This window comes from Poecilia mexicana, unplaced genomic scaffold (genome assembly GCF_051168715.1).
Source record: "Poecilia mexicana isolate PSO_F unplaced genomic scaffold, ASM5116871v1 scaffold_23, whole genome shotgun sequence".
Classification (NCBI taxonomy): domain Eukaryota; kingdom Metazoa; phylum Chordata; class Actinopteri; order Cyprinodontiformes; family Poeciliidae; genus Poecilia; species Poecilia mexicana.
In genome coordinates this window covers 4,797,035-4,812,953 of record NW_028263392.1, presented here as the reverse complement: position 1 = coordinate 4,812,953, position 15,919 = coordinate 4,797,035, and the positions used below count along the sequence as shown (strand labels likewise).

The 15,919-nt window shown below is 39.9% G+C and overlaps 1 protein-coding gene across 1 annotated transcript in view; it reads right to left on the bottom strand.

The window, feature by feature from the left end:
• Nucleotides 1-1,749: 1,749 nt before the first annotated feature.
• Nucleotides 1,750-15,919, bottom strand: part of LOC106907485 (copine-8) — a 74,955-nt gene continuing 60,785 nt past the window's right edge. Inside the window, exons 14-20 of the mRNA XM_088003366.1 lie at nt 12,625-12,671; nt 11,849-12,030; nt 11,224-11,351; nt 9,984-10,086; nt 7,619-7,676; nt 7,416-7,489; nt 1,750-5,837 (exon numbers count right to left, since the gene is read on the bottom strand). Coding sequence (XP_087859492.1) covers nt 5,649-5,837; nt 7,416-7,489; nt 7,619-7,676; nt 9,984-10,086; nt 11,224-11,351; nt 11,849-12,030; nt 12,625-12,671 — 781 coding nt within the window. The 3' untranslated portion in view covers nt 1,750-5,648. The remainder of the gene's footprint in view (nt 5,838-7,415; nt 7,490-7,618; nt 7,677-9,983; nt 10,087-11,223; nt 11,352-11,848; nt 12,031-12,624; nt 12,672-15,919) is intronic.

Genomic DNA, 15,919 nt, shown 5'->3' with positions numbered 1-15,919 from the left:
GACAACGCATGTAGTTCACCCACCCACTTTGCTGCACCAATGGCAAGGGGAAAAGCGGTCTTCCTTGAGAAGAACTCAAGGCTCACTTGAGCCAATGGCTCAAACGGAGGAGATCGTAGGGCAGCAAGGACAAGAGAGAGGTCCCACTCAGGCCCGACAGGGCGTGTGGGAGGGGCCAAACGTTGGGCACCTCTCAGAAACCAGGAAATATCCTTGTTACGGCCTCTCATCTCTCCACCCATCACCGTATGCCAACAAGAGATGGCAGCAACACAAACTTTCAGAGTGGATGGAGACTGACCTTGAGAAAGCATTGCTTGAAAGAAGGTTAAAATAACAGAAATATGACAGTGTATAGGGTCCTCATGTCTGGCATGACACAAGCTGTTAAAAATCTTCCACTTGTGGGTGTACACCAGCATGTGGAAAGGGCCCTGGCATTAGTCACTGTATGTCCGATCTCTCCGTCTTACTTTGAGAAGGTAATACCGGCAAACACAGAGCTGGAGGTGACTGAGATTGGGATGCAGGATCTGACCCCCCAGATGTGGCAGAAGGTCCTTCCTGTGGAAGCTGCAACAGAGCCTGATCAGCAGTAGAAACCAGGTTCTCCAGGGGCCAGAGGGAAGCCACTAGAAGGACCTGATGCCCCTCCTGAAGTACTCTCAGGAGTGTTGGGCCTATCAGAGGAAGCGGCAGAAAGGCGTAGAGCAGCACTCTTAGCCAGTCGTGTGCCAGTGCGTCTTGGCCCAGGGGACTGGCACTATCTGCCAGAGAGAACCAAAGCGGGCAACATGTCGTCTCTTGGGATGCAAATAGGTGTACAGCTGCTTTGCCGTATCTCTCCCAAATCACAGAGAAGGCAGCGAGCCCAGTCGATCCTCTCTCACTGCATCTCACCACTGAGCCAGTGATGCAAGGCATTGAAGGGACACCAGCAGTTTCCTGTGTCGGTGCAGTGTATGATATGGGTCCAGCTTTAGGCTGTTGGAAAGGTTGAGAATGGTTGAAAATGAAAATGTTTTATTGCGTTTATGCGCCATTATTTCAGGTAGTTCTCAGTGAAACTCAGGTGAAAATGCTGTTAAAAGGTTAATAAAGGAAGCCACGTTCTGACAACTTCCTGAAGACGGAGTTTCAGAAAAAGCAGGAGTTTTTAAAGAGGCAGAGACCCAATTTCAAGGCATTTAATTACAGTCACATTCCTTTTAAATTATATTTGGCAGCATTTTCATTACAACTGAAGGTAACAGTTACTTGTTTGTGCTATTAAAAGCCAACACACATCATTTACTCCTTTAAATTCTAAAATCTGGAGGCCGATTATCAAAACGTTTTATCTTGCTGAAATCCAACCAACTTTATTGAACTTTCAAGAAGTAAGCCTCGTCTGCGATGAATCCAATCATTTACAACATTTTAAAAACTTTGGCATCTTCATGAGCAAATTCAAATTCTGGAACCAGCAAAACGACTTGCCACTGCTCAGAAGTCGGGGCGTCATAAAAATCTGACAAAAACAATTCAGATTGGGAAAATGAATCTCAGTGGCTGTGGAAGTACTTGCTGAGCTTCGAAGAACTTCATCAACCCCCATCAGGTAATAACGCCATATTTGTGTGTTATTGCCTAACGGGGCATCAAATTGCAAAAATGGAAGTATGTATTTCTTAAAAGATGAGAAATTTAAATTAAAGATGGTAAAAGATGTGCACTGAACACTTCAGGATTGCTGAAAGGCAAAGCAAGCCGAGTTTAATATGAATATTTATTTAAAAATCCATAGTTCAATACAGAAATAGTCATCTATGTATTATCAGACAATCAGTACTTCGCCATGCTTTATCTGATCACGGATTCAGTAAAAGTACAAGATAAATAGATTTATAGACATTTTTTTTTAAACCCCAGAACTGAACTTTGTGCAAAGAAAACACAAGAAAGCAATAGAAACACCGACACAAAGTAGATACACATCAAATCGTTTTCAATAAAACAGTTTTCTGAAGAAGGCATCGCACAATTCCAAGAGAGTCAGTGAAAGATTTAAGGCCATTTTGTACAGTTAATCCTTCATATAGATAATCTGTAGACTTCAAAACACTCAGTTTTCACCAAAAGGAACTGGTGCATCCCTTGTAAAACTGTACATGCAAACATAGTAGTGCACGTCGTTAAGGAGATATGACAAGCATACAACATATTATTTGGATATCTTTAGTAAACAAAAATATTACGTGTGTTAACACCTCACTTGGTATAATAATAATTATGTATATATATATATATATATATATATATATATATATATATATATATATATATGTATAAAAACTCCTATAAATGTGCCTCACACACACACACACACACACGCACACACACACAGAGTAATTTACATGCACGCATACACACTTTCATAAACACACTTCTGGCTTCATGAATAGGCAGATTTAATGAGCTGTGGCTCCATGGATTTTATATATATATATATATATATATATATATATATATATATATATATATATATATATATATATATATATATATATTATATATATATATATTAAGCAAAAAGGAACTAAAAGCCGAAGAGCTCTGCTTCACATGAGAACTCAGGGCTGAGAAAAACCTCCGTCCTGGTCATTGGTCGATATGTAAAACATTTAGATCTACAAAATATAAAATTTGAAATTAAAATTTAACGTCAGGATTCTTGTCATAATATTTATGAAAGGACATCATTAATGTAGTCAATTACAGAGGAGATTGTTTTGTAAAAAATTAACTAAAACATCACACACCATGTGGTGAAGTTAACCAGTGGCTGCCTGACCATCTTGGAATGGTTGTATACAGAGTCTGAGTGCCACCAAGTGGCCAATTATTTAATGAAATAATAATAAAATGATTTTGATTGTTTGGCCACAGGAATCTTTCTAAGAATGGAATCTCGGAATGGTGATATTTCGTCCAAGCATTTCGTGAAACCTCGATTGAACATCAGAAACACATTTGCCCTTCCAATCAATGCAGCCTGTGGTAAATCCCACAGTGCAGGATCAGTTTCCAGTTTAGTGCTTGTGTTTTACACCGCATCTGCTGCAGTAATGAGCTGCTCATTTTGACCTGCTATCCTAATGATGTGTCCAGCTAAGCTTTGAACACAGCAGTTGTGCTAAGCTACCAAACACACGCTCACACAGTTGGTCCAGTCAGACTGCTACAGTGACCACACATGAGAAAGAGGGAGCAAGAAAATGCCATAAGTTTAGGATTCAGAGGCAACTGTTGTAGGTCTGACTGGGAAATTACTTTTTGAATAAGAAAAAATACTGATGTACTCTGTTTTTAAGCTGTGTTAAGCCTAAAAGATGGAATTTATCCAATTAAAAAATATTTTATTAGGCGTTTTATCCTATATGTCTCATTTTAAATATTATGTTGATTCTCATACAAACTCATAAATAAAATATTTAGTAATATTAAATACTTTATCCCTGTGTGGAAAGATATTACTTCAGTGACCTTTTTATAATTTAGCTGCTGTTGCGTTATTTCATTCAGTCTTTCACTCTCATTCATCGCTGACAGCACAGATCGGACCGCATCCAACCCACATTCGCAACAAAAATAGAAGACATCAGTGTTAATTCATCGGATGTTGTCGGTGGATAACGACTCGCACAGACCATGGCACATACAAATACAAATATTAAAACTTGTGTACAAAGTTGTATCAAAGCCATAAGGTGTAATAAAAACCTGCAAGCGCACGTACATGCTCGCCAATGCCACAAAGAACCAAAAAGAAAAACGAAAACCAAACGCACGCAATGGGGTAATTTAGATTTTCTATGCATTTTTGACCACTGGGCTCGTTTTGCTCAAACAGCATTTAGTTTGAGAGCAGCTGCTGAGGTGTTAAAACATGGAGGGAGGAAGGTGGTGTGAGGACACAATGACATGAAACCCCTCAGCCACGATTAGCAAGGAAGTTTGGAGGGAAAAAAAAGACTTGAATATGAAGACAGTAGCTACATTTCCATTCAACAGTCAATAATGCTACATAAAATTTAGAGTCGCTCAAAAATGTTTCAAGTACCGTAAATTTGGATTCATTTTTAAAAACTGGACTTGGGGCAAACCAAAAAAAAAAGTAAGAATCTACAATTTGGCAGCAGTTCTGTTTAGTTTGGCTACGGAAGCTATGCTAGCTCAAAAGAGTCAGCTGATGTTGGCAAGTTGCTGTAAAACAGAAACTGTTCAAGGCCATAGAGCTTTATTAATTTTGAAAGACTGGACTAATCAATAAACTTAAGAATCAACAACATGCTAGCAGTCCAGCTTGGCTGCGGATGGTAGGCTAGCTCAAAACAATCAGCTAATGCTTGAGGCTATCTGGCATCTGGCTATATCCTTTTGCCTGTATGAATATACATCATAAGAATTTTAATGCTAACATTAAATAGAAAAGCTAGCATTATGATGTTGTGGTACATTTCTAATATTACGGAAGGTTAACATGTTGTTAGCACAAAACAACTGATTTGTTTGACTATTTAATCAAATGGTTGGCGATGGGATTGTAATTCAAACATTTTTGAGTTGTATTCACAAAGCGTGTGTTGTATGGGTTAAAAAGTTATGCACAAAACTTTCCATGATAAAAACAAACCTTTTGAACCTTCCTTTGAACTTTGAGAATTAGAGAAATTTCATAAAAAATTATAATATCAAATAAATAAAGCAAGGGAAAGAAGGAAAGGAGCATACGTTGGATGGAAACACAGCTACTAAAAGAGTGAGAGGCACAAAGGAAGAGAAACTAAGTGAGACACAGGAATTTACCTCCCACAAACGCATGTATGGAGAAAAGAGGTAGTGCAGGGTCACTGAATGCATGCACTTGACTGAGGCTACACGCATGCAAAAAGGTTAATACAAACACCAGAATACAGTCCAGTACGGTACAGCACGGTACGGTACAGAAGGGCTACCAGGACCTGCACTGCAGCTATCTGACGTAAAGCCAGGAGAAGAGAAAGTATTACAACCTTCATGGTGAAACTGTATATAAAAGTATCAACAGTAAAAATCCTTGCTAGCATTTACTGTAAACAATGAGTCAGAGAGAGAATAGAGAAAGAGAAGATACATATTTCCTTCTTTCTTTTTTTTTTTTTTTTTTACAGAAGATCAAGTCATTTTTCTTTCTTTGTCTGGAAACATTCCCTTCACATTTTTTTTCAAGCTAAAATCCAGATCATTAACTCCTTCATGTTTTTGCTTCTCTTTTCTCTGCACAGTTTGAATCTGTCGGCTCTCTCCGAAGCTTTTCTAGGTTTCACTCGCGCTCGCACCCACACGTACACAACAGAAGAAAAACAATAAACATCCTATCAAAATCCAGACAATTACAGGAATGCTCGATAGTGGAAGTAAACAGACTCTTGCTGCGTTTTCCTTCTAAAGCACCGCTTTCCCGGCCTGACGTGCAGCTTCCTGACCGCGAGAAAAAACACACACCCCTCCCCCGTCATCCATGACGGCAAAGCATGGAGAGCGGCTTTAAGGAGACGGAAGTATTTTGCGCGTTAAGTTTGGAGAAAACCTGACTGTAAGACTTTTGACTCTCTACGGCTTGCTCCTTATATCTGGGTTTGGACGGGCTGCCCCGGCGGCGTGTAGGGAGGTGGCGCCGGCGAAGGCTTTATCCCCCGGGTCCGCATGTAGGAGAGGAACTGGTCCGGGATCTCGGCCAGGACGTCTTTGGCGAGCCGGGCCATGCTCAGAATGTGGTTCCCACTTCTGTCGATGTAGTCTCTGAATGGAACAAACTGGAAGGTAAAAACGAACAAAGAATTACTGGAAAGATTCGGAAAAACCGTCAGCGACATAAACGGCAACTCAGAGTTACCGTAAGTTCACATTTCTTAGCATCTCTGGCTACTTTAGTGCATACAAAGCCCTTAGCATATCTTCCTTCTCTGCTAAAGAACTGGCAAAAGAAATTTCACAGCACAGTTTTCTAGTGTATAGCAGGCGGCGAATGTGAAACAGAAAAATAAGCAATAAAAATGAATAAAAGTCAATCATATCCTTTTGATTTGAGTCTAATTCTAGTCATTTTGCAGTTCCAGCCGATGCCTCAGGTTCAAAATTCAATGTCTGTTTTATTCTGGTGCTGTATACATGTTTAAACATTTTTACACGCAATACAAAGAGAACGTGTATGTAAATCCAATAATTTAACCATGAGTGTCACTTCACCTCATGACAAGACGAAGACGTTTTCACTGTGGTTTTATGAAGAATGACTGCACATATACTGTCTAGATGGTCTAAAACATGATTAATAGCAACAACAACAAAAAATCACAGATCAAAAATATTCCTTTATTTTATTGGATGTTTCCACTGGTAGTAACAAGATCCTATTGCTGCTCATGCCTCACCATGCCATTTGAGTTATTAACTTGCTCATAATGAGAATCTGCAGGCTGAGCTGGAGCAATACTCCAAGGGTGAAACCAAGTTGTTTTTTTCTTCTCCTTCCCTGTACGAAGACACTGAATGTGTGCGTATCCGCTTATTAAAAAGCCGGCTAATGAGCATCCGTGTGGCTGTATGGGAGGGTGCCAGGCAGCGCGGTCTGATGATGGCGACATAAAGGTCACAGTCAAACAAACTGCTCAGTCTGACCGCACGTCTTTTCTTTGCATCGGTGCCGGGATATAGCATGAATCCGACTGGTATTACTAGTGACGTTTTCCAGCGCAGCAGCAATAAAAAAAAGGGGGATATGGATAGGTAAGAATGAAAAAAAGAAAAAGGTTGTAGATAGGAGTAAAGAAATGAGTGCTTAAAATATAAATGTTGAAATCTAAAGAAGCCAAAATGCTTTCTTGGCTTTTCCAACACAACATTAGGACAGAGTTGAGCTGCAGGTCTCTATTCATCTACTTTAATGAGAAGGGGTCAAGAGGTGGCTCTTCGTGTGCGTCTGTGTCAAGGTTTTCCAGTGAGAGTCTGGTGCACCCATGGGCACCAGATTATGTTATAAAGTAAGGGAGGGAAGCAGAAAAAAAATACCTTACACACACTCCAGAAAATATCAAGGATACATAATCACCAAATTATATACATTAAAAAAAACATTGAAGTTTTAGTATAGATTTGGACAATATCACAGTTTCTGAACAGGCACTTCACTGAAAAATGAAGCAAAGAAGCGAGGATAAAATGGATACTGAAGCCAATATTTAGTGACATTTCTACAAACATGACCTCAATTTAATGACAGCTTTAATCCAGAATGACTCCAACCACAGAACAAAACTGTACTGCAACCTTAGACACAGTTAGATTTGAAAACGTCATGACATTTGAGGTGGGAAAAAAAAGGGACTGATTACCTGAACAATGTCTCTCTCTGCAAATCTTCCCCTGGATGAGATTCGGACTTCATCGCCATCCAACTCCACCATGGCTGAGAAGAAGATAAAGCGTTAAACCACAACCTAAATTATGAAAGGCGTGCAAGTCAGTTCTGGAGGCTGAATTCTAATCTAAGAGTGCAACTTGAAAATGTATTTTTGTTGTATTAGGTACGGCTTACCATCAAATTCTGCTGGACCGACACCCACAATAATAATTGACATTGGGAGACATGAAGCCTACAACACAGAGAGAGAGAGAGAGAAAAGCAGAGCCATAGAAGATTAAAACAGTCTCCCAAACTTTGCATTTGTTTAAGCAGGATATTTATCCCTTAAGTATTTTTCAATTGCACAAAGAAATCAAAAGACCAGCCACTGTTAAAAGAAAAAGTTCAAAGTACTGATTCAACTAGTTAAAAGACGGAGACATAAAATAACCGCAGAGTCGCATTATAACACATCTGACTAACAAACAGTTTGATCATCAGCTGAGCAACACTATTTGATCTCACGCTACAATAACTAGATGCCTTACTCACCTCAGCATGCTTAAAGCTGAAAAAAAAACTGACCGCATGACCTACTTCCTGATTGACATGGCTAATATTCTCTGAGCAATTAGCGTCATTGCCTGACGGTCAGCTGATCCTTGAAAATAAAATATGAATTGACAAAAAAAAAAATGATATGGCGTCCTCCCGGCTAAAAGCAACAAGCCATGTTCTGAACGTTCATACTGTATTCATAATAATAATAATGAACTTAATTTAAACGCGATTAAATTAGATAAATTGTTCCGTATGATGCATTTTATTTTCCAGTAAACACACAAAGGCCCCGTTGATGCTTGGCGCCGTGCGCTCGGTCTGAGCGGGGGTTTGTGTGAGTGTTTGGTGTGCGTCTCCCTCCGCCTGCAGTGCCGTGTGGGTTGAGACATCGCAGTCACTCACGTTACAGATAAGGAAATCTACAAGAGCGGCTGAACTCACTGACAGCCTGCAAATGACACGAGTTTACGTCGTGTTTGTGGGTAGAGCTTTGAAGGGTGTATTATAGGGAGGATATCAATGGTGTGTGTGTGTGAGAGTGTTCAGTGTATCTGAGTAATGATCCGACCTCAGGCAGGAGAGACAGATGATCCTATCTAAACATGTCAGGGTTTTTGGTGTTTCCTCTCAATAAACGTTCCCCTTTGGGCCTCCATTCCCTGTAGTTTGTCTTTTTCACCTAATGTCTGTCCTTTTCCAACCGTTTCATTCTCTGTCGTTACATTGTCTCTCTACATTTTACAGCCCGTGTTTCTTTCAAAGGCTCGGGTCGCTGGCTTCACAGGAACCCCTTCGCTTTGTTTGTATTCTACGTGACACTCTTTCCTCTGGAGCTCGCTTTGAGTCGACAGTGATGGAGAGGACAGGGGAGGGGTGGAAAGCACACCGTTAGAGGAATATGTAACTAATAAAAATAAAAAAAAGAGAAGAGTAAAGGCTCTCTTGTTACATAACATCTCTAGTGGCAAAGCAGGGAAAGGAAGATCATTTCTCTTGACAGCTTCTCTTCTTCTTCTTCAGCTCAACTTTTGCTTCTGGACGATAAAAATAACTGATAAATGCCATAATGTGTGATTTTTTTCCTGACGTCTCTCTGTCAGTAAAGTTAGAAGCTGATAATTATCCACAAAACAAGCTGATTAGAAAATAGCAACTTGTTTTTTAGCCGTCATTCAGAGAGTGGTGTATGTAATCAGGAGCGACGGGAAAATAACCCAGAAAACAAGACGGCGGTGGATGTTGGTTTAATTAAAGTCTGAATCTGATGAAATGTGCTCCAATGGAAGCAGAGGAATCCAAAGAAAAACATGAAAAAAAAAAAAATTAATAGCCGACTTATAATGAATTCAACTGATGCTTTTAATGAGTGGAAGCTATTGCTGATCAGATACTAAAGTAATCTGATATATTGAATATACATGATTTCTTCTTCTTCTTCTTGACGTATCTGGTTCTGGTATGTGGTAGGTCACCACTAGCATGTAGAGGTTTTAAAGTTTTTAACCAGAACTACTCTTTTGAATATGAAACCCAAGTTTCTGCTTGGGTTTGACAATGTTATTGTGCAAAGTCCAATTATTTCTTCATGCGTCATGTTTTCCTACTGAATAAAGGAACGTAAATTACTTTCTTTTTTTTTTAAGATGAGATGATGCTACTGCAATAAAAACATTTATTTAAAGGTGTTTGTACAAAATTTTACAAGGATTTTTAATATCTTCATGGACATTGAACACAATCTATACGTAATTACTAAAATGAAAAAAATAAAAAAATAGTTTGTGTCTCATTAATCAACTCCATTTTATAATAAAGTCCACAGCCTTCTGAAAAAAAAGTTTAATATTTAGTATATTTACTACATTTTACTGCATCGTTCATTAAGTTTATGAAGCAGAATCATTATTGAGGGCAATTATGCTGGAAATCTGAGTTTTAGATTTGAAATGAGTGTCAGACTTTACTGGTCGAGAAGTGAAGAGTCCAGTTTACTCACATTGACAATCGACTCCTTCGTTTGGGCCATGTCCGAGATAACGCCGTCGGTGATGATGAGCAGCACAAAGTACTGAGAACCGTCCTTCACAGAGGCAGCGTATCTGGAAACAGAAGCGCAAAAATAACTAGCTTTTAGCTTCGTACAACAACCTAGAGCTCTAAAGATGAAGAGCACTTGGGTCGTGCAGCAAGAGGCACACAAGCCAGCTCAAAACCAGATTAAGGCTGAGGAGTGGCCTAGTCAAAGTTTGGATTTAAATCTGACTGGAATGGTGTAGTACAATCTTTGTCTAACAATGCACTAACGTTGCAAAATTAAAAGACGTCCACAAAGTGGTTGATTTATGGGTAAATACTTTTTAACATGAGGCCATGTTAGTTTGGATGGTCCATTTCTCATTACAAATGTTTGTTTGACCACAAAAAAGCAGAAAAACAGAAAACATCTCTTCTGAACCTTGTTGGCATGTTCACTCCTGTGAAGACGGACAGTCCGCAATGGTTTCCAAACTGTTTGGAAACGACCTTGTAATGGTTCCCAGATTGAGGTGCACTTGCAGCTTCCTCGCTAAAGTCAAGGCTAATGTCTTTTCACCTTGGTATTGTTCTATGCAAAGTGGTTCTTGCATACAAACTGTGTTTTTTCCCACATGTGTGTACGTCTGCGTACTTATTAAGTCTAATAAAGTGCTTTATCTGAGCGGCCTTAATAGTGGGTGATCACAAAGCAGGAGCAAGCCTGATGTCATGCATCAATATTCAGGTCTTTTCTCACAAACCCTGCTTTCGTCTCGTCATGCCGGTGAGATTTCAGTAAATTATCCCTCAGATCTGTGAAATAACCTGATGAGACATCACTCGGGTGCACCGCTTTAATTACATCCTTGTATGAAAAGTTTCTTAATGTGTTTTTCAGAGAACTTTGACGCGCCAGCTCTCCTTCCCTGCAGCATGATTTATGCTCTCATCGCGGCGCAGACAGAAACAAACATGTAATCAACTCCTTAAATAAAAACACTTCTTGTTAGCTACCTGGCAACACTCGCCTCACAGAGCTCATTATGGAAAAAAAAAATAAGCCGGGAGAGTGTGTTTGGAGTCGGTGCACCCGCGCGTTCTTTCGCACATACTCCAAAGAAATCCATTACATAAGCAGTGGTGGAAAACATGCGAGTGGAGGAGCAAAGAAAAGTTGCTTTAATTACACTACAACTCCAAAAAGTGAGTGTGTGTGGTACCTGGCGACGTGGTTGATGACGGGGGAGAAGTTGGTGGGTCCGTAGAGCTGGACGGACTTCAGACTCTGGTAGTAGGCCTCCATTACGCCCTCAATGCCTGCGCAGTACGGGTTCTGAGGGTTACCGTTCTGAAAACGCGAGAAAAGGTCAGTTATTGCAACATCTTGGACGAGCAAGTGAAGGAGACGGAGCAATGAAACGTAACTGAAACCTTAAAGGGGCAGGATTATGTTAAATCAATGTTTTAAGCTTTACATCATGTTATGATGTTATTCCATCACCAAAAGCCGCCTCACGCAGCTCCTCCAGACTAGTTGCAGCAATTAGCAAACATCTGGTGGAACTGCACGTCTGCTGGTAACAGTAACAGTTACTTTATTGTGCTACACAATGCACAATGTGACTGAAAAATACATAGTACTGCCTCTTTAAGAAACAAGCAAAGAGACTTTAATTCTCTCTGTTCAGAAAAGGGTTAAGTTAAGCCTCCTAAATTACTAATCCATGCCTGCTTTAAGCTTCCTAATAACTTTCTTATAAAATATCAACGTTTAAAAAGTTTTGCTTATGCGCATAAAGAAAGTTCGACAGCAGAATTTAGATCATGTCCCGGCCTTCCACTCACCAGGGCAAACTCATGGGACACCCGTCCGTCCGGCGGCAGCTTGGCTCCGAAGCCCAGTGCGGGGAACATCTTGTCGCTGTCGTAGTCCTGAATGATCTCGCCGACCGCCTTCAGGGCCATGGCGTAGGCGTTCAGCTGGTAGGGGCTCATGTAGTGGAGAGAGGTGGGCTGGGCTGGGTTTCCTATGAAACGCAAAAGGCGTGCAGGACCATCAGAAATTCAAAGATTGCGAGCTGATATTTTACGACCCCTCGGTTTTCTGAAAATATTTTACTGTGTCGAGGAAAAAAGTTGGGAATTTAACGAGTAAACGCCTTAAAAGGAGTTTACTCGTTAATAGATGCAGCGCTAATGTAAAGTTTATTTTGACCTTCCAAGTTGTGACTTATGTCAGCGGCTCGCTTGCTCATAAAAACATTTCCTGACAGGCCCACAGGATCATGTGCGCCAACAGTTCAGATTCATCGGTCCGTCCACTGCTTGAAAGCATTTGCTACATTTAACAGAACTTAGCTTAATTGCTGCCCCCTGTTCTGAATGGCTGGAGCTCAACCCTAAATACATAACTCGCTCCGTAATCAACACCATCTTAGCCTGTTAGCGCGCTGAGCATTAGCTGCCAGGTGTGATGGAGGGGGGGCCATTAAGGAATACTTGATTTCTCCATTTGCATATGTTTGAATAAATTTCCCTTATGTGCTCAGGTTTTTTTTTTTTTTCTGTCTTCAGGCAGCTCTCTAAGTGTGAATGTGTGCACGGTTCAAGTGTGTCCTCACCGTTGGACGCTGTGAAATCAATGGCCACCGTGAAGTTGATCTGGGTCCTTTGAAAACAAAAGGAGACACCGTTTATTAGTCAGGACATGGCAGGTATTGACAGCACCGGTCGGGAGAGACCGACGCCTCATTTGAAATCAAAAACACTCCACAACTTGTTGACCTCTAGAAGGATCATGTGGTTAGGCAATCTGTCATGGCAAATCCTCAACGCTGCCGCTTGTACACTAATCTTTGGAGTCAAGCCCCAATCGGGTCATCATCCTTGTTACCTTCACATGTCAATGAAAAGCAGAGAAATCTCTTTGAGCCCAGAGTTAATTGCCCTCATGTTCAAACTAATGTGTACAAAGAGTAGACATAATCACCCCAACAGGGTGTGACTGTCATGGTCACATTGTTTTTTGTTCCAAGTCAGTCTTGTGCTTTGCTTGGACTGGGCTTGGGCCCCCGGGGCAAAGATACGTCATATCACCAGTCAATCTTCAACAAATGGTCTGTTCTGGCAAACAGAAGCTCCATCCGAGCAGTCTAAATTATTCATGTTCCTGTTCCTCTCCTGCCACACCTCTGGCCGTCACAGATGCACAAATGCTTGACAGAACAACTCAAACTGTGAGGGGGAAAAAACCGGGACGAGGTGAACTTAACGGCAACGAGGAACGAATGTGTTACAACCACCACAAAGGAAACTTAACTGAGTGCAATAATCATCCATATTCCTGCATGATCTTCATTAAACACATTTGAGTTTGTTAGTACGAGTCATTTAAAGTCTACTGATGAGTCAATCTGAGATTCAGAGCCATCCAGATCTGATTTTTATAAAGCTCTGACCTTACTCCATTGATATTAGCAGATTCTAATTTCATTTAAGAGCTATGATTAACCACACTGATGTTTTTTGTGTGTGTGTGTTTCTAGGCAACCCAGTCAAATCATGCGTGAAAGAAAAGTCATTGTTAAAGTGGGTTTTACTGTTTCCACTCAAATTAAAGACAGATTTGTTAGCTGACATTTTCCCCTGTCTTTAGATTTAATCTCTAGAAATAGCCGGCGTCTAGGTAATACACCTGCACGATTGGATTTAAAGAGGTTGTATTGGAAAGGCAAAAATAAATGAACAAATTACTGCTTTGTGTTTTTAATTAAAAAACAAACAAAAAACTAAGTCACCTGAAATCTGGTCCATCATTTAGTCTGCAGTTTATTTTTTTCTTTTTTGTTCAGGAAAAAGATTTTGCACTTTTGACCGTGCAAAAACAGTGCTTTCTTATTCCTTATGCATCACCATCAGTGACATTGGAATACTAAAAAACACTTCCAGTTGCTTCATACTTTTTAATCTTCACACTAAAAAGTCACTTAGAACTTCTAAGTGCAGCCCTTCAAATGCTAATATGCGTCTTGTTTATCTGGCGCGTAACACGCAGCTGATGCAACGCACAGTCACTCCATACCACTGATTCACTGATGCTGATGGAAAGCGACACTTTGCCAGGAGAAGCAGGGAGGTCGTAAACCATACAGGACAAGAAGTAGATCCTGAACGCTGTGAAGCAACGCTTGGTTTGGGGAGCGCCGGAAAACAGACCTGCTGCTGAAGACTGTGGCACAGCAGCTCAGATTAAAAACTCGCCTGGTTCCCAAAATGTTACTGCATTTTCTGGAACTCTGAGTTTTACATTAGCGCCTCGCCTAGAGCCAATATAAATAAAACATATGTGCTTCCTATAAACTTAGTGGTCAAGAGGGAAATACTGCATGGGATATGCAAAATAGTACAAACTCTAAGGAAGGACAGGGCGATGTGGCTTAAAAATAATTATTTTTCTTGCTTTCGTTTATAAATGGCAGGAAATATTTTTTAAAAAGTGGATTTTTTTTCAATCAACCCTTCTCTTAGTTGTGTTTTGGAGCATCAGGGCCCGAGAATATTATGAGGATATAGTCATAATATTAGCTGAATAAAGACACAAATTACCAGAAAAAACTCAATTGAAATGAGAAAAGCATCTTGAGTCATGCAGATATGACGTGACCTTTCTCTGAAATGGACTAATTGGAAGCTGACGAGTTCAAATTTGCAGTAATGCCTCATCAGTAGCCAATACAAACATATAACTTCACAAGACGCTAATGTTCCTCATTTAAGTTTTTCTTTAATTTCTCATAAAATGATTACTTTATTCTCCTCATACTACAGTTTTACAGCTTTGTTGTGTGACTATCATATTACCTACTACCACTGTATTCTTGTAATCTGACTTTATTCTCGTATTAGAGAAATAAAAAAACACTAGCCCCGTCCTAATATTCTGTCATAAAATTGAATTGAATTCAAAGTCCAAATAAATAGCAGCTGCAAAACACGCTTGTCAAACAAAAAGGATGGATGTATTTACCATTTACATAGGAACATAGAATACAGTCTGACATTTGTTCACTGAAATCTTTAACATGAGAATATTCCTGCCTAAAAAAAATAATAAAAAAAAGCCAAAAACTTTAAATCATGTTCAGAAACGATGTTTCCTTGCTCCTCCGTGCCGGGGTGAAGTGTGCATGCATGAGTGCACTGAGCGACCTGAAAACAGCATCAGATGTTGAGGGAAGTGACCTCTCCTGATGAGAGGCAAGCAGATGTTTCTTGTTGGACAGCGTCCATATGGCGGCAGAAGAAGCCAAACGCCCGATCTCTTTGACTCCCCTACATCAACCTCGGTTGTCACCTTCACTTTTACACCATGGGTGGCTCCTGTAAACTAGGCCAGACTTCTGAGGGCTCAACTGGCCACAAAACCACCTGATTTCTTGATTAATCTCTCATACAGTAGACATGTGTAACACTGTAATCTTCATGTTGTTTTTCAACAGTTAGGCTAACAAGTTTTGGAACTTATTATTCTTTTATAGAATATAATTTAAAGATGTTTACAGGACAGACAGATGAACTGAGATTAAAGAAAAGGCCTGAATATTACTAAATTTAATTTTCTCTTCCATTTTTTGAAAGTTACCTCCTTTTTTAATTTCCTTGTATCCTAGTGTCATTTCCTCCTTTCTACTTTGGGTCTTTCCTTCCTTTAGTTTTCTACTTTGTTTTTGCTCTTCTACCTTCTATATTTCCTTTGTTGTATCCTTCCTAGTGTCATTTCTTCTTTTATTAATGTCATTTGTTTCTTCCTTTTTGTATCTTTTACCCTGTTTTCAATTTATTCCTTCCTTGTCTAAGGTTTTCCTTCATTGAATTTTCCCTTTCTTCTCTCTTGTTTTGTGTCTGCCCCTCTTTTCT